The 22,666-nt window shown below is 44.9% G+C and overlaps 1 protein-coding gene across 1 annotated transcript; it reads left to right on the top strand.

The window, feature by feature from the left end:
* Nucleotides 1-7,825: 7,825 nt before the first annotated feature.
* On the top strand, nucleotides 7,826-19,419 carry RBX1 (ring-box 1). The gene is made up of 5 exons (XM_076337219.1): nucleotides 7,826-7,963; nucleotides 10,371-10,449; nucleotides 16,443-16,513; nucleotides 17,775-17,860; nucleotides 19,246-19,419. Exons 1-5 carry the CDS (start codon nucleotides 7,886-7,888, stop codon nucleotides 19,256-19,258), a joined length of 327 nt encoding a protein of 108 aa, XP_076193334.1. The 5' UTR covers nucleotides 7,826-7,885; the 3' UTR covers nucleotides 19,259-19,419.
* Nucleotides 19,420-22,666: the final 3,247 nt, after the last annotated feature.

Here is a 22,666-nt window from a genome sequence, read left to right as displayed (position 1 = left end):
ATGTATCTAAATGCAAAGGTGGGTACTTTGTCACTCATTGTATGAACAAAGGAAGGTAAGAGAATGGGGCATTGTTTTTTCTCCTCCAGGGAATGAAAAGCGTCTGGTAACTGCTGATGGTTTGTATGTGGGTAGTGTTACCAGATCTCTGGCCTTTTTCTCTTTCCAGCTTTCCTGGTTCCTCAAATTTACTTATAATATTCCCATTCAGACCTGTGCAACCAGTTGTCTTGAATGATTGCAGACTCGCAAAAGAGGGTTATGGGATGTGAGTGAACGTGAACATAAGGATCTTCCATGATAAACCCATGAGTATGTCTATATATTGAGGTAAAGGAATTAACACCTTGGTGGTTGTAGTAAACTCTCACCCAATATAGAACTTCCTATGTGTCTTGCTAAAACCCCCCTGAAGCTGTTGCATCTTGTACTGTTCCTTTTTTTTGAAGTCTTGTTGATACTGCAGGTGGGTGGGAGAGTATTCCTAGTGCTGGATATGGCTCTTTCCCCTTCCTCCTATCACTGATAGAAATCAGTGAATCCTTAAACTGGGTTGAGAAATATGATTATGAATGTAGTGAGCAGAGGAAGAAAGAAAAAACCAAAAAGACCACAGTGACTGGAGGGGGTAGAAGAAGGGACATCACTTCGCAGTGGTAAACCTCCAAAAGCAAAAATTACCAAAGCACTAGGCCCTGCACCTTACACTTGCTTCTCTGCTCACTCCTATTTTCTGTATTTCCCAAAGCTGTCAGGACTGGGGAGCTTGTGCTTTCTGATCAGTGAAAGCTCGCTGCTTCAAATGGCCCTTCTTTCCATTGGGGTTCTGGAGATCCAGTTGTTCTGAACTTTGAAATTAAAGAAGAGGATGTTTGACACAGCAAGACACGTTCAAGGTATGTGAACCTGCAAAGAAGTATGACAGTTTATTAATTTATTTTATTGTTCAGTATAGAACTGGCAGGCAGACCATCTCTTGGGGGATTTGCTGACCTAGGTGCCATAATGAACTTTATAGTGGAGTCCAAAGCAAGGCTAAACCCAGTATATTGTCTTTATCTAGGCATTAATGAGAGAGAGCGGTTAAATGCCAGAAATACTTGAAATCCTGCTTTCTGAGAACTATCTGAGTTAGGTACCACAATTTTTTGTTCCTGCTTATGCTGGTATGGGAGGCAGGGGACTGCTGGCTCCCTCACTCTTGGCTTCTTCTGTAATATCCATATAGTTTTTGCACCAGTAATTGCCGTGTCTGTGGGCCACCTACTTTGTTTTTCCCATTCCTTTGTGTCTTTCCAAGAAGCAGTGGTATAAAGTTAGGGGTTTTTTTTGCCCTGAAATCACATCTGAACTCCACCTTCACATTCCCCACCCCCCGCCAAAGAAAGCTTAGATTTGGATTTTTACAGTTTTCAATTGCCAAATGGTGCCTTTGCTATGACTACCAACAAAACGCTTTTACTGATAGCAGCATCTCTCCTATCGTGAGAAAGAAGGATGGCAAAGGCTAACGAATTGTGTCTTGTTGAGCAGGGCCTGCAGTTAGGAACTCGATTCAGTTAGATCTTTGGAGGAATTTTGAGATACTGTATTTTTTGGAAAAAGGACAAAGAATTAATGGGGAAGACAAATGCAAAGCTGTAGCTCAATGGTTCTCACTTCCTTTCAAACAGCATCAAAACCTTTGACTCAGAGGAGGTAGCTTCCAGACCTCCCTTTTTTGATAATGTTTTTTTGTGAGCTTAGTGTTTATTCCCTCTCTGTGACTCTCTCCCCACAGTCAAGACTGTCAGGGAGTTGTAGATAAGAGTATCTGTAAACAGTGTTTTAGTGTCTCCCACACAGCAGTCTGGAACAGCCTCTCCTCGTGTTACTGAAGGTTCATGGATTTCCCAAATCAGTAGGAGTTTATTGATTTATATGCAGGCAAGCTTGTGTTACTACTTTGGTTACTCTCATGTTTTTTCCTGGCTACTGTTAATTAGCCTGGCAGCATCTTCCAATGTTGCTTACATGCACCAGTAGATGAATATAACTACTTGTATTGAGCTATCATAACATTCTCCTTTTTTTGCATCCTCCTCAAAAGGATAAAAGGCACTTTGAAAACTCTTGTCTAAGCAACGAAGGAGATCCAGACTGTGACCCGGTACTCAGATGATGTCTCTAGCGTGGTTAGTGGTGCTGTCTCCTGCACTTGGACTATCCCATAGCCTCTCGTCACCTCATGCAGTCCTTCTAGGATGTTCATGGCAAAAACAATCACTGCCCTGCTACCACTTTCCTGTTACCCTCTGAAAGACTCGCCCTGTCTCTGAATTACAATCTCAGCCTCTGTCTCTGACATCTCTTCAGGATCCCAGCTCAGGTTAAAGCAGGACTCTTTCTTTCTCAAGCCCTCACTCTTTCCCATGAGTGCATTTTTTGTCTCAGTTGCTGTAGGCAGTCTCACCCTCCCACCTCTTCTTCAGCCTTGTGAATAAAAGAGGTGGCCAGGCTGCAGCTGACCTAGAGGTATGGTGACTCTTGGGCCCACGTCTTGTGTCCCCAGGCTACGGGCGGCATGGAGAGCCCTGGCTCCCCTGGGGACCTCTGCGCAGGCTGTGAGCCTGGCTGCAGAACATGTCCTCTCTGAGCAGAAGCTGGGATGCTGGTTTCTCTCGGGAGGTGGCAGCACAGCCAGATGCGATCAGCATTTGCAGCTTGGTGCCCAGAACTGCAAACGGGTGGCAGGGAGGAGGTGGCGTTGGTGTGGATTCCTTCTGAGGTGGAGTTCCTTGGTGGGGGCGAGGATTAGGATGGGGAGTGCAGGGGTGTTGAGGCATAGGAGGGATGGCTTCAAACCCGTTCTTGAAGCAGAGTGGAATCAGCCCAACATCCTCACCGTAATGTACTGGGGTCTGTTGATCCTGATCACGTTTCTCTGTATCAGCTGCTGCTGATCGTCAGGTGTGATGTGGGGCTGGGATGCCCACTGTGGGGATAGGGTCATTTGTTGAGCCTAGAGCCACACCCCCAGCTGCTCTTTTTCACGTGTGGGGAAAGGCTGTCTGCAGGAGATTGGGCACAGTCATTAAGTATCATGGTTTTTGCAAGCACCTACTTACCTGCAGGCTGTCAAGATGGTTGCATGTTATTTTATCTGCGAGTTACTAAGCAGCTTTTGGTAAAATACCATGAGAAAGGAAGAGCAAAAATTAGTCACCATCCCATGAAATTGTACAACCTGCTCCTCTCTCAGAATCTCACCTGTTCTTCTTAGCTGGATTACTGGGGGCTGGAGGCTCCATTTCTCTCCTGAGGTTTTAGTAATGGATTGCAAAGCCAGGGGTACTATATGGGGTATAATGTGACCATCATCTGGAAAACATGCACAGAGGCAGAGGGTTTGGGTTTCTCCAGAAACCAAGCACAGTCTGGTCCAAAAATCTATGGGATATATTGCTTAATCTACCGCTCTGGCTCTGTTCTTTGAATTCAGCTTTCCTATGCCAAGCACACTGAATCAGCTGGGAATGCTGCAGAGCCTTGGTGGGAGGTTGTTTGCTTCCTTCATGAACTTTGAGAAGTTTTGTGGCAACACAGAAAGACGGTAGATTCAGTTCTGCCCTGATAGCCATTTGTGAATGCTGTCTGTGGGTTTGGGCATCCAAAAGCAAACGGTGCTAGAAGTCCCAACTTAGTCAGTTCAAATGGTTTTAGTAGCATCAGCAACTGGAGGGCAGCCAGCCAGCCCTACAGTTCTTTAAAAAGTAATAAAATGCACTTGATTTTTACTCCTTGACTTGCAACCACTGAACGGGAACTAATCTCATACACCAGGTAATTCCTGCTTGACGCTGCTTAGGGCACCACTGAAATCACACCTTAAACAGGCAGCACTGAGAGGATGAAGCAGAAAGGCAGCAGAAAAACTTGAGGTTTGTAAACACTTAGAAAGGGGCCACGTCCCTTTTTTCTCCGCTCTTTGCTCCTGGCAGTCTTGGAAGGCCTATCCCTACTCTCATGACTGTACAGTAAGGGAAAGGTGTTGCTCTGAAGATTGTCTCCTCTCTTTCAGAACAGTTTTGTTTCTGAGAGTGCCCTGAGTGCCCCAGAGAGATCCTGTGGCGTTGGTGTGCGCGCTGAGGATGTCTCGTGGTAACAGAGGATGCACCACTCGTCTTGTCTGCGGGGCTGGGATGCGGAATGCAAAAGGCTCAGGCAGCGAGGACTGAAAAGCAAAGCAACCTTTCCTGTGCGCATTTTCCTTCTGACTCAGTTCTGGGGGATCCTTCCCCTGCCGTGTGGATCCCTCTGTTCTGGTGCCTTGGAGGAACAAGTTTTGTCAGTACCACCACCAGGCCTCCTGCCCGGTCCCTGCATGGGTGCAGTTGTGGAGAGCCAGGGCTACAAGCAGCTGCCCCTCCACTAACAGTTCCACAGCAGTCCAGACAGGCACACACTTTCAAAGGGTGCATGTATAGAGGGGGAATCGTTTGGGGGATAAATCCCACATAGGAAAATGTTGGTGGCTGCAGAAAAAACCACACCAACAGGTGGACTGTAAAGGAGAAAGATGATGACCGAAGTGAAAGACACTGGTTTTGGAAGGTAATTAATTGCACTGGAGTGACCAGGTTGTTGGTACCTTGCCTGTTGGAACAGTTTTGGACAACTGGGAGAGGGAGTTTGTCTCATTTTAATTGGGACTAACCATATTCAGAGCAGTTGCCCTGTGTCACCCGGTCTGTCTGTCCACCTGCCTTTTCAGCTTGGCAGTCTCCTCTTTTTCCCCTGCACGTCCCGGTGATTTGAAAAATGATCCATTCTTCAAAGCATCCCTGGTAATTTGGACCACAGTGTTATATTTCTTTTGAGGCTGATGCTTTTCAAAGCTGCAGCCTTTCTTTCTGCAGCAGCTGCTGACACCTCGCTATAACATATAGCCCTAGGAGGGGGAAAACAGGTCTGAGGGGCTGCACTTTTCCTATGAGGAAAGAAGTTAGAGATGGCACTAAAATCAACAGAAAAGAGATTATTTCATGTACAGTAAAGACGGTGGCTCAGACCTTTTTATGAAGTGCAGGACTATTAGGGAATACCATTACTCATTTCACTTTGCAAAGCACGCTGGAGATCTCTTAATGCACTTCCCATTGTTGGTATTATGTACCTGCATACATGTATCAGTACAGATTAATTAAATAAGCATGCAGATATATGTTCTATTCTGCACCATGTTTGTTATCTTTTTTCCTGAAAACACCACCACCTTTTTAACAGGACTTAACTCAAGATCTGCATTGCTATATACTTTTTGCTGCCAGATACAGAAAGATAAATCCAGACCATATGATTGCTGGCTGCATGGCTTTTTCCCATTGGCAACCATCTCCCCATGGTGACATCAGCTGAGGTGGGAAGACTGTAATGTTATATTGCGCTAGTCATTTAAAGTGAAAACGAATGTTAACATTTCTCTGGTATGCATATGCCCTACTGTACATGTTTGTTGGATGTCCTGGATTCCTACTGAGTAATGTCCTACTGGGGACATTACCATACAGGTTTAGAGTTAAAATTCATTTTCTATTATAAAGAAAATCATGCAAATTCTGCTTTGAAAAGAGCTATTTTCTTGAAGGTGAAAAAATCAATTTTGTCAAGCACTCATCTCCCGTTTTCAAAATACTCCTTTGCAGTGGCCTTCATACTAGTCCTGAATAAGGAGGAACAAGATGAAAAGCTGAATCTGTGCAGCTTCATTTTATTGTTAGCAATAAGAGACACACCATAACTGAGCAGCATTTGGTGAAAGGGGCAGTTAACTGAAATGGAAGCTTTCCACATAGATAACCAGAGGTGTTAAAGGGAGTATAAATGAGTGAGGGCATTTTTCTTCTTCAAACTTACCTTTACTGTGTTTGTGACTTTCAGGCTCAACCTGACCCTGCAAACATCTAGGTATGTGCTTAACTCAAGGCACAAGTGTTACGTGTCTTTCAAATATGAATCCCAATCCCACTGAAAATTATTCCAACACATCCAATGGCAGCATCATCTTGTCCTTACCGCAGGCCCCTACTTTAGGTTAAAGTTTATTTGGAGACTGCCAGACATCCCATCCCAGCAGGCACTGGATCACAGGTAAAAGCTGTATGCATACAGCAAGATGGATATGATGGAGCCAGACTGGAACTGTGCTATTGGGCCCAAATGCTTATGATAGGTACAGTATAGATATTGCTTGCATGTATATATGCAAGGGAATGCCCTTTCTATGCTTCTACCACCTCCTCATTCCCACATCTGTGCAGCAACACGGTGTAAAAACTGATTTAAAAGGGTTGATTCTGCAGAGAGCGAGCACATCTACAAGGACCTGCGAAGCTGGGTGACATTTCAACACCTGCTGTTGTCCTGCTGGGGACTATCTTCCCCTCAGTTTCCATACCCTGGGGAATACTACTACTGACCTTCTCAGAAAAGTGCTTTGAGCTGTACTGACAGAGAGAGGAAGTTCCCAGTACTAGCTCCCATGCCTGTTGCCTCCATCTTTGCAACAGAATAGGCAGAGCTTGGGCAGCTCTAGCACCACAGGTAAAACCCATGTTGATCATAAATATTGTTAGCCTAATTCGTGTGCTAAAAGAGTAGTCTGGACAATGCGAATTCTTTCTTTAGCAATTCTGGCATTCCATTTAAAAAAAAAAACTGGACTGCTAACGAACAAAAGGGCTTCAGTAGTAACACCAACGAGCCTACCTCGTTCTGCACTTGCTGGAGATCAATTAGGATGCAAGAAAACGAGCAGAAAGTTTATTAAGGGCTGAAGCCCTTCACAGTAGGGCAGAAAGACAAATCCCAAGTGATTTTAGCGAAGCACTGAACAAGAATCGGAGCCCAAGTGTGCCAAGGAGCTTACGGGGGTCTGGGGTTGCACTCAGAAGTGATCCTTCGGACAGTGAGCCAAACCCCCTATTAGGCAGGGCACCTCACCTGGCTGCCTGCCGTGCGGGAGCCAACCTTGCCCGCCATTCAGTGAACCGAAACAGGGGAGCCCCCACTGCAGAAGCGACAGCGAAGCGGGGCTGTTTCCCACACGAGCGCCTGTCACCTACCCCACGTCCCCTCCTTCCCCGCCGCCTGAGCCGCGCCCCGCTCCAGCGCCGGCTCCCGGGCACCGCTCGCCCCTCTGCCGCCGTGGCCCCGCACCTCTCCCCGTCTTTCTTCCGCCTCGCTCGGCCCCTGCGGAGGCCGCGGACGCCCCCGGCGCTGCCTGAGGCGAGGCGAGGCGAGGCCGGGCAGCGGTGGCCCGGCTCCCCCGGCGAGCCCTCCCGGGGGGGGCTACAGCCGGGCCAGGGGGCCCGGCCCGCGGCACCTGCTCCCTGGCCGCGGGGAGGCGAGAGCGGCGCTCGCGGGCGAGCTGAGGGAGGGAAGGAGGCGCGGCGCCGGCGCCGACCTCGGTGCCCCCCCGCTTCGCCTGACGGGCGACAGGGCCCCGCCCGGCAGCGCCGCGCAGGGCGGGGCGGGACCGCGCCCGCCCCAGCGCTTCGGGTGCGTACCCCTTTAAGGGCACCTCCCCCACCGGCTCCTCGCGCGCCCTCTCCCCTCGAGTTGTGCAACACCCCGGGGGGGGCGGGGGGGGAAGGAGGGAGGATGAGGTAACGGCGCACGGCCCCGCCCTGACCGGCGCCTTTAAGAGCCCGCCTCACGTGACCGCACTCCCGGCCTCCCCCCGGCGACGCGCTCTCTGCCCTCCCCGCACCTGTTGGCGACGGGGCGGGGCGAGCGAGAGGGCGGGACCCGGAGGGAGCCCCGCCCACCCCATCCGCCTGCTGTCCCCTTACCCCTCCCCGCTGCGCATGCGCGCGGAGCAGGACGGGCGATTCACGTATCCAAAATGGCGGCCGCGATGGATGTGGACACCCCGAGCGGTACCAACAGCAGCGCCGGCAAGAAGCGCTTCGAAGTGAAGAAAGTGAGGCCCGCCGGCGCGCTCCTCCAGCTGGCCCCAGAGGGAGGGGGTGCTGGGGCCGGCCTGCTGGCGGCGAGCGGGGCGGGGGGGGAGGGCGACTTCCCGCTCCCCTCACGGAGCCGGGCGCCCGGTTCCGCACCGGCGCGGCGGGAGGGGCGGGGCGGTGACTGCGGGGAGTCTTGGCGTGCGTCCGGGCCAATGGCTGAGGCGAGCCGCCGCACGTGGAGCGGAGGCTGACCAATCAACGGGCGCGGCTGGCGTGGGCCGCGGAGGCGGGAGGAGGGAGGCCTGAGGGGGCTGCCGTTGTCGGGGGGCTCCGTCGCCCGCTCCCCTCGGGCGCTGCCGCCGTGCCGGGCCTCGGCTGCTCTGTGCCCTCCCCGGCTGGGCCGCGTTACGCGGAGCCTCTGCGCAGCTAAGGCCGGGGAGCAGGCGTGGAGTGCTGCCTCCTCCTCAGCCCCGGCCACCCTGGCCCAGTCACCCGAGCTGCCCCACGTGCTCCATAAGACACTTGGCACAAATTTGTGTGGCTGCTTTTTTTTTCTTCTTCTTCTTTAAATCAAGCCACAGCAACATGTGTGTAGTCAGCAAATACTCTCCTGTCACCCTGGCTTTGTTTGCATCCCCAAAACAGCCATAGTACCGCTCTTGCATCCAGTGCCACCAGTTTGTCAGCTGGATCCTGGTAATAGTCCAAACCTGTTGCACGAGGGTGCGGAGGAAGTAGAGAGGCTGTGTGGGCTTGCACTAAGGTAGAATTTGAGGAAAAATGACCCCTGGACTGGATACCAGCAAACATTTCCAAAGAGTGATTCCTGCTGGAAAGATGGTCTTCCAGGTGTAGTTTGTTTGAAATGCAGCTGTCATCAGTGATGATGAAAACCCCTAGCTCTGTATAGGGCTGCAGGTCTAGGCAGAAGGAGGTGTTTGGGTGACGTGATTGCTTGTTCTTTGGAAATAGGGACAGATGTAATAGCACATGAGAGGAGCAGGAAGTGGCACCTTTTATGTGTCAGTGGCATTCTTCCTCCCCAGCAAGGTACCAAGGTGCATTTGTTGGATGTGTGGCTCAGTACAGGTCCGTGGGTCGCCAGAGTAGCTAATGTTGGGACAAGAGATTAAGTACCTGAGAGTGTGGGAGACATAAGGGTGCTGGGAACTTTCATCCTAGCTGCCTTGAAGTGTGGATGAAGTCCTTGAGAGATGAGTACCTCAGCCAAAAGGCTGGCTAGACTTGAATTTAGAAGATGGGGAGAAAAAATGGAATCACTACTGACCCATTTCCTGAAACATCTAGTAGTATTGTGATGACTTTTTATATCAGTACTAATGAAAAATTGAAGTGCTTATCAAAATGGATACTGCTTGTCAATACTTGGCAATCTGCATTCCTCCTTCAGAATCCTGAACTGAGGGGAAGCAATGAAAACACTGAGATGTAAATGGAATAAAGTAGAGAATATTTACTGTAGTACAGTCAATACAATCATATACTGAAAAAATGGAAGGAAACAAAATATCTCGACTACTTAAGTAGTAAATGAAGATTATCCTGGCTACCAATATGCTGTTGGATTGCTTTGAATATTGAAGGCAAGCCCACCTATTTTGTGAATTTGCAAAAGACCTGATTATGTTTTTTGTGGGGAGGAATAAAAAGGTGCTATGCTTTTCTGCATAGCTTGTCTTAAAGTCCTCATTCTGAATCAGTTTTCTAAAATTGTCATGGAAACTTGTAGCCAACCCTTCCCTTGAAGTAGCATGGGACAGAGATATTCCTTTTTGTTGTTGTTTTTATTTTATAAACAAAGTCTTTGAAAGGTTAATTTGGTTGTACTTTCAAATTTTTATATTAGGCTTGCTGGTAGGTCATTGCCTAGTAACCTTTTTGGAGAGGAGATTGTTCAGGAGTCAGCGAAGGGTAGCATTAGAGATTATTTTAGTTCTTGGCCCCAACTGCTCTGGGGGGTGATTACTAGAAGAACTGCTGGGAATAATGGAAATTCCTCTTAACAAAATGGCATCTGGATTGGCCTTTCTGCAAGGCACTGTCCTTTCCATCAGAATTGAGGATGTGGCATGAGCTGCATCCTTGCCTCTGGATCTTGAATAGAAATGCAGATGTTTACATTTGTTTCACAAAAAAAGGGGACTATGGGAGTTATCTTGTTGTTTCTAAAGTTTGGAGAATTGTGTCTGGGAGGTATGTGGGAGGAATGTAACACTGCTTTCTAGTAAGCTTCTGAACTCATGATAAAGAATTACTCTGGACTTCTAAGATTTTTTTTTTTAAATATCCCAGCTTTTCCATTTAAAAAATGCATGGGATCTTGAGGAATAACAAGGATTTCTGTGTGCTGTAAATTGAGTCAAAACTATGTTTTTCTTTTTCTTTTTTTTCCCCTCTCTCTAGTGGAATGCAGTAGCTCTGTGGGCATGGGACATTGTGGTTGATAACTGTGCCATTTGCAGAAACCATATTATGGATCTGTGTAAGTAAATGGTTGACGGTTTTGACTTGTATATGATGCACAGCTGAAATTTCCCCTGTTGAGGGTATAATTCAGCAAATGCAGCTTTCAGTTAGGAACTAAGTCTTCACAGTGCAAATACTAAGCTCTATTTTATGTAATGCTGAAGTCCTGTAATCTGTTTTTGTGACCTCTGTCACCATACTGCTTTTCCCTCACCCTTCTCTTGTAAAGAGTAGAATCACTTGGTACCACATCTACAGACGAGATGATGTTGCTGAGTGTATTTGGGATGTAACAAAGAGGAAAAGGAGTCATAATGAAGAGGCAAGAGGAAATGAAATTATTCAGGGTTGACAGGTATTGCTCACAAAGAGAGGTATTAGTTTTCAGAGTTGGGGATGTTGCTATAGGTATCAACTTTTTGATGACACTCAGTAGGATGAAATCTTGCAATACTTTCTGTGTCTGGCCAGGAAAGGCTTGGACCAGTGACTTCATTTGACGCTTCATTCTACAAAAACTGCCTTGCATAAGTTAGTTAATGTTATAGTATGGGGAATTTTGTGGCCACATAGAGAATTAATTGTTCGTTTACAAAGGAGAATAATCAAATGCTGAAATAAAAAACAAAGTATTGCTAGTATTGGTTTGAGTTTTTGCTGTATAATCTAGATGGTTCAATATGCTTGCTATGTAGGAAAATAAAGTGGAATTAATGGAATTAAGTGTACAAATTTCTGTTGTGAAGTAGGTGTGCATACACAAAGTCACTGGTTTCAGTCCTGTAAAAGATTGGTAACGAGTACAAAACCATTCCACCCCCCCAAACTGACAAGATATTGTTGGCACCATAACTGTCCATCTTGTTTGAGTCATGAAGGACAGAAGACCTTTTAATATACCCCAGCCAGAAATTTGCTAGTACTACTAAAATGTGGAACCCCCCCAAAACAAGAACAGGTACAGCTACAGTGTCTGGGAATGGCCTGTCATGATCCCATTGTGATAGTTTTGTTGCACTTTGTTTTTATGCAGTAGCCCTTGGAACTACTGGTAATGGTAACTTACTGTCAGTAAGCCTATAGGAAAATAAAACGTTTCAGAAAAATGAGACCTCAAGTTTATAGTAACAACTAGTGAGAGATGCACCTGATTTTACATATTTGAATAATAATTACAAAACTACTTTCAGAAGTTTTTTTTAAAATAAAGAGAAAACACGCTGTAACACACAGGGCTGAAAATGGGTTAAGCAAGTTCAATTCTTTGCTTTGGGACAGATATGTTTGTATTTTGAGCCAGCTACTGCCTATCCATGCCTCAGTTTATTCTTGGTTATTAGATATGGAATGATAACACTAAAGAGAAGCAAGTGAGAATAGGGGTTATGAAATATGCCAAGGTCTTTTGACGTAAAGATTTCCTTTTTAAGTACCTCTAATCTGTACCATCTTGAAGAGTAGTTGAGGTGGACACTGGACTACTACTTAGTCTCTCAGATTTATGATATATTAGAGAGGAAAGCATGTCACTGACAGGCAAAAGGAACTTTAAAGATTTGTTAGAACATAAGTTACATTTATGGAATTTACAAATGTATAGAATGAATAGATAAAATCCTGTAATTCAAGATAGTTATTCATGATAAGTGGGATATGTTGTAAGATAATGGATACTGGTGTGTTTCATTCTATTAATCTGCCTCAAAATTAATAGTGCCTCCCATGAGAGACCAAATACAGTCTCATATATTTGCTGTTTTTTATAAATAGCAAATAGGACATATGAGGATGAAGGAGAGATGTGGAGGAGCTGGAAGAAGAATGGACAGATGTTATTTTCCAGTAGTGAGTTTTGTGTGTCAGTTCTTTAAAAAAAAAAAATATCCTACCAAAAAGGGGGTGGGGTTGAGAGTGTATGGGTAGATTAGGAAAAACAGTGAAGGAAGAGGGCATAGGTAACTTTCTTTTTCTTTTTTGAGTTGCTCAAGCATAACACGTTATTAGTTTGGGTATGAGGAATATTATAAAAAGCCTGGACTGCAAATGACGGACCAAAATTGACAGTATACAGAGTAGAAGGGGTATCTAAATTGGTGTTCTGAGATCAGTGTTGGCTCTGGATTTACTTACTTCCTTGTTACAGATCATTAATGTTGTTAAAAAACACTTTAATTAGATTTTAAAACATAAGATGTGAAGTGATGGGAAATTGAGGAAAAATTAATAGAATATGCAGGGAAGAACAACACAAGATTCAATTTGATAAAATGCAGGATACAAATGCCTCCCTCTCCTAGTGATGAAGAGAAACCTTGAAGGGGAAAACATTAAAAGAGTGATAAGTAACACCAGCCATGCTAATGGAAGATTGTTAACCTTATAAAGTCAGGCATCCAAAAGCTAGGATATAATAAGGTTAAGGTGTCATGCCGTTCTTCTCGTGCGTGTACATTATGACTCGGTAATAATATGGTCAAAGGATTCCCCCCTGCCCTCAGTATGTTTTGTATTCAGTGTACAGAAGGAATGAGTAGATTTTCAGTGTTTTGTTTTCATTCTTCTCTGGAAAGACCCAGGTCCTGGGTCTCGGACAGGCTTGGGAGCATCGACCACCTCTCTAGGAAGCCTGTTCCAGTGTTGGACCACCTTCTCGGTAAAGAAATGCTTCCTAATGTCAGACTAAACCTTCTCTGGCGCAGCTTTGAACCATTCCCACGTGTCCTATGACTGGATACCAGGGAGAAGAGATCAGCACCTCCCTCTCCACTTCCCCTCCTCAGGAAGCTGCAGAGAGCAATGAGGTCACCCGTCAGCCTCCTTCTCTCCAAACTAGACAAGCCCAAAGTCCTTAGCCACTCCTCATAGGACAGCCACTCCTCATAGGACAAGTAACAAGTGTACTTCAAGTTTATTAGCCTGGTTACGTGTTTTTTCTGTCTGTGTTTTCTGAGTGAGTACATGATGTGTTGTGTTAGCCAAGCTATGTGTATTTATTTCTCTTCTTCCCAATAAGTCAATCCCTTCATGACATGATTTTAGAAGGCAACATGTAAAGAGAAGGAGGAACCCATACAGTTACAGTGGTTACCGTTGCTCAAGCAGAAGCCGCTTTGAAGAGCTCTTATCATCAATTTTACCAGTGCATTGGGCTGTTTACTGTAGCTGCAAACAAAAGACATGTACTTTACTTCTGTTACCTGCCATTATGGCTACTTAAATCTTGGGCTATTTTTCTTGTTACATAAACATACAGAAGATTTCTGCAATAGAAAATGTATAGGAAGAGGGATGGTCCTTAAAAGATGCCAAGATTCAGAAGTTACCGTTATATAATATGCATTTCTGTAACTCCCTGAGTTGAAACGCTTCCATTGCATCTTTAACAATTATTTACAGGTATTTCAGGTTTTAGCTGTATCTTTCTGCCCTCGCCTCCAGATACTCTGTCAAAAGCAAGGCAAAAGAAGAGCTGCTCAGTATTCCTCCAGTACCTGTTACTGTCTGACTCTTACCGCTTCTTTTGGGTCAGCAGCTGGTAAATAGCTTCTCTTTCTTTCAAGAGCCAGAATCACCAGCTTTCTTCTATGACAGAGAATGTTCATTGTTTTATTTCTTTGTTGATATATTGTCCTTTTTTGAAATGAGGCAAGTAGGAGACCAAAAAGTGCTTCAGCTTTTGGGAAACCTTTTGTTGGCAGTCAAAGGTAGTAGTGCTAGCAGTAGTCTCCAGCCTGGAGACTACTGTTTGATGAGGGAGTTAAATCTGTGTGTCTTGTTGGAAGGGCCTTATATCACCACCAGAGAACTCCTCCTCAGCTATTTCTGCAAAAGTTCATCTGTCCTCTTAAGCTTTTGGGACTGTCGTGTTTTAGACTGTACTTGCTGGTCAGCGAATGTTTGAGTAATACTAAAATTAATTTCAGTGCTGCTTTTCTTCCTTACCTAAACCACCTTTCTTCCCTCTCACTCCCAGTCAAAATAGAGAGTCCTTTAAAGCCTGGGAAAAAAAAAAAGATAATTGTATTGTGTTCCAAAGCCTACAGCTCACAGGTTAAGGCCACTTAGGGGGGGTGGGGTGGAAGACAAAATGACATAAAAATGGGCTAGATGGACTTCAGATCTAATATGCCTAATATCCAGTTTCCAGCAGGAAAAGAGGAGAAGATGAGTATATTGTGTGCTGGAATATTTACCTTGCTTTCAGCAGACAGAGACTTCCTGAGTTAAAGTCTGCTTACCAGTTGACCTTTATTCCTTCAAATGAATTTCCTCTCCTTTTCCTATTACTAATCTTCTCACCATTTTCTGTTACTGTACGGACTCATGCCAAATATTTAAAACCTAATATAATATGCCCCATGATACTCAGCAAGACCATGAGTCTATACTGCAGTAACAGTAAAATCGTTCCAGCAATCTTGGGTCAGATTTTAACAAATGTCCAAAGTAATTGAAGCTCTTCAACGTTCTTGAGCATCTTCCATTTTCTTAATCAGATTTAGTTTTATTGCTGTATGTATTGAGGGCTTAAGGAATTAAGACATCATCATTTCAAGTGCACTGGATTTTGTTCTCTTCTATAGGCAGGCCAGAGATTGAGCTTTGGACTTGCTGCTGTGGTATATCGTATCTTGATGTAAGCCATATAATAAAGAAAGGTTCATTCAAATCTTGCAGAACAGTTGTTGCTACTGAGTTTCTTTAGACCTCAGTCTTGTTTTGAGTTGTTCCTCGTGACCAAGGTTAACTGATCTCTCTCACGTCTCAGGAAAAACGGGCCTTTCTCTTGTTTTGTTCATCTCCACACCTGAGGGAGAGTGAAAAATGGAGAAAGGGATGAATGGGACAGAGCAAATAAAGGTCACATTTTTCAGCCAAACCTGTGGGGTTTGAAAGTTTTTGAATCTTTAATTGGTGAATCAAATTCCTTTTCCTCTGGGCATATTTAGGCACACTAAAAGTGAACAGAGAATTGGAGCTCATTCAGACATTTTCTTTGCCAGGAAAAAAAGAACTGCAAAACAAGCAAGCAACAAGCCCATGTATCGAGTTCTAAGCTGATCATCTATCAGCATGTCTTTTTAAAGCATTTGGGCTTGACTTTTAAGGAAAGCATCCTTTTGCAGGAAGTAAAATGTTGGTCTCATAGGTTTGTGCTGCTGGCTGTGGAGGAGTTGGAAATACCTTTTTTTTTCTCCTGAAGTTTCTTCTTGAGCTGGAGCAGAAGTGAATTTTTCAGTCTCTAGAATGGAGAACCAGGTTGCTGGATTTATTTTCTCAGTGCTGTTCTTCCTTCTTTTCTCTCTCTCGTCTCCTTCATCCATGCCATCTGACACAAAAAGTAAAACATAACCCAAACCCATAAATAGTGTTTATCTTTTCTGGGATCATCCTAGGTGTAAAAAGCTCAAGCTCTAAGGTGTAAAAAGTTCAAAAAATACATTTTAAACTGTATTTTTATTGTGTATTTTTGGGCTGTGCTTAACTGTCACAAGACTATAGAAGAGAGCCCAGCAAACTCCAGCATTACAGGAGCAAATTAATTTGTAAATATAACAGATAGTATAAAATGCCTGATGAGACAGTGAATTTATATTTAGAGAAACCTGGGTAAGAAATTTAAGTAAGCTTTCTTTCACGGCTCTGCTACTGCAACTGATCATCAAAAGACATCTATTAAAACACGAGAACAAATTAAAAATATCCTTAAAATTTGGAAAGCAGAGACATGTTACCGGTAGATGAGCTATGTGCTCTTGCCCTCTGGAAATTTGGAATACTAAAAATGTAGAGGAAGGAGGAAAGCAGGATGAAGTATATTTTGATCTGGTACTTTTGGAAAACAGTACACATTAAACCAACAGCTCTCGACACTTCTGATGTAATGAACGCAACAAAACAAAGAGCTCTTCTCCCCCCCGCCCTTGCTATTATGAAGAAATCTAGCAGTTGGTGTTGCATGTACATCTTCTACTCCTGCATATATGTGTTTAATCTTTGTTTTCACAGGCATAGAATGTCAAGCAAACCAAGCATCAGCTACCTCTGAAGAGTGCACAGTTGCATGGGGCGTCTGCAATGTAAGGAAAACTGTTTTATTGCGGAGCTCACGTGTGGTGATGCTATCCCCTTCTTTCATGACTCGGGACAAAACAAGTTCTATAAAAAGTTTCAGATAATCCACCAGAAAAAAGAACTTTGAAGAAAAAAGAAGAAAGAGTGAAAGTTGGAGAGGTGTAATAGGGAAGACACAGAAGAGAAGGGAGGAAGATAGGCCTTTACCCATATTTTTTGGAAGCATAATAGATCTTTAATGTTGAGCATGATTTTCCTGATCAAGGTTCTGCCTAGGGGCTATGCCTTTTTTTTTCCTGGAAATAGGATTACTTGGATGTCAGCATGCTTGATTTGTCTTTGTGCAGGCTGATTGGAGTCGTCAATAGGGGGTAACGAGGTGATTTGTTTCCCCTTTTGGAGGAAGATCAAATTGGTTCTAGTGTATAATCTCCAGCTCTTCAATTTGTTGCCGTATGCACTCCTTCATACATGGTCCCACTAGCATGTGAACTCAAACTTGCATACCTCTTAGCTAGCCTGGGCCTGAGTTGGAAGATAAAATTTTCCATAACGGAATAACTACCTGTTCCTCAGTCCCGTCCTCACTATGCTGTGGGATGAAGTTACAGCGTGATAATGCTGGAACGGGATTATAAATGTTGCAATTCTGTTTGTAGAGGACAAGAGCAACTTTTTTAACCATGTCAGAATATTCTAGTGTCAAAATTATGGTTTTGTGTGCAAGAGTTACCACAAGTGGAACCTTGTTTTTAAGTAGCTGTATGGGGTATGGAAAAGGATGTCCTTATTAAAGACATAATAGAGATTTTTTTTTTCTTTCTAATTTTGCAAGTTCCTTTTTATTCAGGCTTTGGTTTGTCCAGAAGACTGGCAGAAAGCTTCAGCATGTATACATACGTATCATCCCTGCTACTCACTGTGAAATCCTCTTTCTTGTCTTTCTGATTATGCTTCTTATCAGCATCTGCTCTGCCAATTTTAGCAGCTGCTGAACTATGCGTTCTCTCCTTCATCAGAAGTCAGCCGCTTGCCACTGCATGCACTGTGGAACAGGCTCCCTGCTGCCATTTCACTAATGTTCCCTTCCTCTCTGAAAACGTGGATCAATTCCTTGTTTACCAGTGAGCTGGCTGATTAGTCCTCCCCACCTTTATCTGCAAACACTTGCTACTCTCTTCTCACTGTGATGCTTTCCATGGTAGTTTTCACATTGAGATACATTCATGTGTTCTGAAATGATGTGATCTGAACTTTCTCTTCCAGCATGCTTTCCACTTCCACTGCATCTCTCGCTGGCTCAAAACTCGCCAAGTATGTCCGCTGGACAACAGGGAATGGGAGTTCCAAAAGTAGGTATCCTGCACAGATTTCAAGATGAAAAATCCAATTGTCCTTCTGTTAATAGAAATGATCAATGTCAGATATGTGGGTAATCTCTCTCATTTGTGGGTCTGAGGGCATAGTTGCTGTTGGGAAAGGTTTTTTTTCCACCTTGCTGTATAGGGACCTTTTCTTAGTCACCCGGTGGTAAATGAGCTCTGAAGGAAGCCCAAATAGCTGCGGGGTAAGTGGGAGTTGTTAAAAAGTAGTGATTTCTATTGACATTCTCTCTGAAGAATGGAGAGCAGAAGAGAAATGGAATTCACTGAAAGTGGAGCCTCAGGTGAATGCTATACTGCCGCATGAGCAATTTGGGTTTAGAAAATGACCTGAATTTAGCTGCTTGTGTTCCGAAGCATTTCTGCTGAGGTGCCAGATGTCTTACTGGGTCCCTCTGTATCTTGGTGGTTTGTTTTATAACTCTAATAGGCTCAGAGATTAATACAGCTGATTTCCTAGCATCTGGAAATCGAATATCCATGCAGCTATTGCTACAGCCTTGGCCTATTTATTCATAATTTTGGTATTCTTTGTTTTGTTTTGTGTTTTTCAAAGTTCTGTTGTTAGAATAATAATAGGAGCTCCATGGATGGGTTTTTGAGGGGTAATTGTGTTTTGAGAGGTAATTGTACATTGAGAGTAGTTAGGAAGTTTGCCTGTCACTTGCTTCATTCTGCACCATTTATCCATTAATCTTTTCTTAACTGTGGATTTTCCCTCTCCCCACCCCCTTTAAAATGTAAACAAAAACCAACCCCAAACATATTAATTCTAACAGGAGTCCAGATTAAAACAAAGCAAAACAGATATTGTAACTGTTCAGGATTGTCTCTGGGATCTGGTTCACAATCAGTTGTGCAAATCGTCATTGACGTGACAACTTGAGTACCATAGTTTTGATGTTAAGATGTTTTAATGAACACTTAATGAAAACTGAGCCCACGTTGCCTGGCTAGTGACTTAATATTGCATGGGCAGCATGATGAGAAATGGAGACGTGAATGAGTATCTTTTTGTGGGTGCTCAGTAATACGTCTGGGGCTATGACAGGCTTTGGCCTTGTTTTCACGCAGGGTACGTTTGAAGTGGGATTCAGGGCAAAAGATGATGATACCGAAGGTCTCTTGCAGATGATATTGTGGATTGCTCAGTCTCTCTTCTAACTAGTATCTGGATAGACTTTTGGGGGAAGTGAAATGTGGAGAACTTCCTAAGGTTTCCATACCATAGCATTTCACCTTCATCTGGTTTACATGATAACTACATCACGGTAGAATGAGAATAAATCTGCCCAAGTCAGCACTAGTATGAAACATAATTTTTTAAAAAGCATTAACATATTATGTATTTGCAGGTATGGACACTAGAGAGATGGTGGCCACGCTTCTTGTTACGTCGTCAGCCTCAGTTGTTCATGTCACTATGGGTTTGTTTTAGCAACTTGAAAAATCAGTAATGTATACGATTCTTCTTTAATCTTAATTTCTCCCTATTGTATACCATTGAATAAAATCTTGCTGGAGCTTCCCGTCGAAGTTTTTTCTCTTGTGTTCAGGAGTGGGCAGTCGGTGAACGAGGGAGGAGAATTATCTGGAGACTGGGGATAAGCCAGGCAACTCCTAAGCTGGGCAGCTCTTCTTGTTGCTATGCCCAGTTTTTGACTGTGGGTTTGGTCTTACTCCCACGCAATTGAGAACCACACCTCTGGCTCACTGAGGTCAGCATTAAGCTCCATCGTGTAGTGCGACGGGTGCAGGACTTGGCCTGGCTAAGTGTAATTTATGCAAATAGCATTTCATGCGGACATGCTTTCTTGCAGCTGAGTTGAAATGATGATCTATACAATTAGGGGTTGTGTCATTGTTAGAAACTACTCTCTCTTGCTTCTGCTCTTGAGTTTGACGAGACCAGCTCCCCTACAGAGGAAAATTTCACTAACTGTTCCCAGTTCCGTCTGTTTAGCTTGGGGGACATTAACTGAGTGTTAGTTTTTATCAGTGCTCATAAAGCACCTTCATATGTCAGGTGAAAGTAAACTCAGGAAATTCACGTGCTAGATTGGCTGGAGAGCTAAAAATAAGCAGCGTATGAACAAACTAATTCTTGATTGGCTTTCTACTGGTATTTTCCCAGTTTGAGCGAAGCCGTAGTTCTTAGTGGCCAAAAATTGTTACTATGAAAACTGCGTAACGTTTTGTTTGGTATCTCCTGTGCCAAACGGCCTGGTATCCTCCTCCTCACTGCATGCAATTTTGGCCCCTATGTTGACAGCGTCAGCAGATGCCGGGAACTCAAACAAGGTCAAAGAAATTCTTCCTGCTACAAGAGGCTGTGTCCCTTCATGTCGGCAGCGGTAGATACAGTAAATTTCTTTCATTGGTTGTTCATGATGCCACCTTTGGATCAACACTTTTTTGCTAGTTATTGAGGATGGGAAATTTGATAGCTGATGTTAAACATTAGTGTACTATAGTGATAGGGAATAAAGATGGTCATTGACAGAACCAAAACTTGCAGGTTTTTCAGTAATTGCTGGGGCTTTCTTTAATCTGCAGCAAGCAAATGTCAGGATTATTTTATCAGCTGGTGTCAGCGCTCTGAAATGATACGGTTCGCTGTTTTCCACCCTGAAGAAGAAAAAAGGAACAACTAGAATCTGGAGAGTTTATAGCTGGACAGTTTATTTACCAGGTTTAGCTGGTAGAAAGCTCATCCTGAATTTGCAAGGTGGTTTTGGTGATGGGGGCAGGAATGCGACAGAAGAGGGGGGAGGGAAAGGTGATCTTAACAGCAGTCAAAGCATTCATCCAGGCAGTGGGATATCCAGGTTAAATGCCATTCCCTGGGATTTGAACTCCCATTTGAATGTCCTGTCCAGCTGAGCAAAATGTCAGATGTCCCTGTTTATGATAGTCCATTTTGTGTACAGTGTTTGATTTTTTCAGGACCTGGAACCCAGATGCTCGCTGATCGGGGAATTTATTTCCTTGAGAACTTTGTTTTGGGTCCAGCTACATCATTCTGGTTCGTCTCCCTTCAGTCTGTGCATATTGCCCTGAGTGTATGTTTTTGGCTGGGGACAGATACATCAGTGCAGGCATTTCCCTCTCCTTCATGGCTTCGTGTGCATTTGCTTGAGGCTGTGCCTGCAAGAAGACAGTTTCTTTTTGTATTTTTTTATTGCTTTTTTTTAAATGGATCCCTCCACATGGCAGGCTACAGGCACTCTCCCCCCACACCCTTTGAACCTCTCTTCTGGTGCAGCGCGTAAAGCTGCACCAGTAAATAACTGTTAAATTTTATTTCAGATTTGATTTAAAATGGGAAAATACAGACTGCAAAGCAGCAAATGCTTACAGACCTGGGAAAGAAAATCTTTTTTCAGCTGCTGCCCATTGAAATGTCCCTGCTGCTGTTCCTCTGCCGCAAAGGGCCCGAGCTCTGTGATGACCCACGGCAGCTCCAGCTCAGGGCTGCCGGCAGCCCTGTTTTTGTAGCGCGCATTAAGGGTTGTGTTTGGGGGGAGAAAGAAAAGCTTCAGCAAACGACCTAAGAGAGAAGCTCCGCAGCGCAGGCAGTGTCAAGTGAAGGTAAGAGGGATCTATTTTATCCAAAGGCACAGAGCCCCATTTCCCCGGGGCATGGTTGCTCACTCAGGCTGGCATCGCTCTGTCCTGACTTTCACAGTTTGGCCTCCATCTCCGCTGGACGTGGTGGGAGGGGGAAAGCCCGTTCCTTCCCACCGCCTCTTTCTTTTTTCCTGAAGCAACAATCATTTTGGGCTACAGCTTCCCCTTCTTGCAAAATACAGACAGGTTTTTGGGGTGGAAGGAGGAGTTGGTCACATTTCTAAGCATCCCAGGGGGAGGGCAGGCATGCAGGGGAGAAACGATGACCATGTCAGTGCCGTTTGCCTGTCCTATAAATGGAGGATGCGTCTGAGCTGTGGACACAAAAATACGATCAGGAGGACATGACAGTTAAAACTGCAGAGAGTAGCGTATCCTGCAGCTGCCCGGCTTAGAGAAAAACAAATCACTGGTAGACCTGCTGCAGAGCAGAAGGCAATTTTGACATTTCTGATGCTTTCCACAAGTTTTTCAGCCGAGGCTAGCTGTATCACTGAGCTTGCCCTGGCAGAGAGTATTCTGGGCAGGCCAAAATGACCAGACAGCGGCTTCCTTCTCTTCCTTTTGGAAAGGAGGCAATGAGCTCCAGGTGCTGCGTGGCATCGGCTGTGCCTTGTGCAACAAATCCCTTGCTGCTCTTGCATTAAAATGCCAGAATCGGGACGATGTGGCGCCGGGACGGCACTTTGGGCTGTGCGGAAGTGGGAGGGGACAGACAGCAACCAAACTGAGCAGCAGTTTGAGGGGGAAACTCAGGGTGTCGAGTTTCCCCCTCAAAATCGCCTTACAGGCCATACATTAAAATAATGGCAGGCCGTCAGGAGTCTGCTGGTTGAAAGGTGTCTGTTGTCTGAGAGGAATGGCTGAAGCCTCAACCAGTTTGCCAGGCTTGTAGCAACATACCATGGAGTGAACTTCACGGTTGTGTCCTCCTGCCTCAGTCAGATGGGGAGGGAGTATCTGTGGAGATGCAGATGTTCGGGTTGGGATGAGGAAGCTTTGCAAATGCTTTGGGTGGCCCTGTGCCCATACCCCTCATGGGGGAGCCCTGGGAGCTGCTCCCACCACTGTGCAGTCAGGCACAATGGTGAAACCCAACTCACATGTGAAAATACACCTTCAAGAGGGGAGGCAGGAGTAGCCATC

The sequence above is a fragment of the Aptenodytes patagonicus genome, chromosome 1 (assembly GCF_965638725.1).
Source record: "Aptenodytes patagonicus chromosome 1, bAptPat1.pri.cur, whole genome shotgun sequence".
Lineage (NCBI taxonomy): Eukaryota > Metazoa > Chordata > Aves > Sphenisciformes > Spheniscidae > Aptenodytes > Aptenodytes patagonicus.
Note: the sequence above shows the minus strand (reverse complement) of the source record. Positions and strands in the feature narration are given on the sequence as shown.

What these genes read in the sequence shown, in the direction of transcription:
- RBX1 (XM_076337219.1), top strand. Translation starts at nt 7,886, where the DNA reads ATGGCGGCCGCGATGGATGTGGACACCCCGAGCGGTACCAACAGCAGC. An exon ending in AGCGCTTCGAAGTGAAGAAA is followed by an intron (nt 7,964 to 10,370) that starts GTGAGGCCCGCC and finishes CCCTCTCTCTAG; the next exon opens with TGGAATGCAGTAGCTCTGTG. An exon ending in AAACCATATTATGGATCTGT is followed by an intron (nt 10,450 to 16,442) that starts GTAAGTAAATGG and finishes TTGTTTTCACAG; the next exon opens with GCATAGAATGTCAAGCAAAC.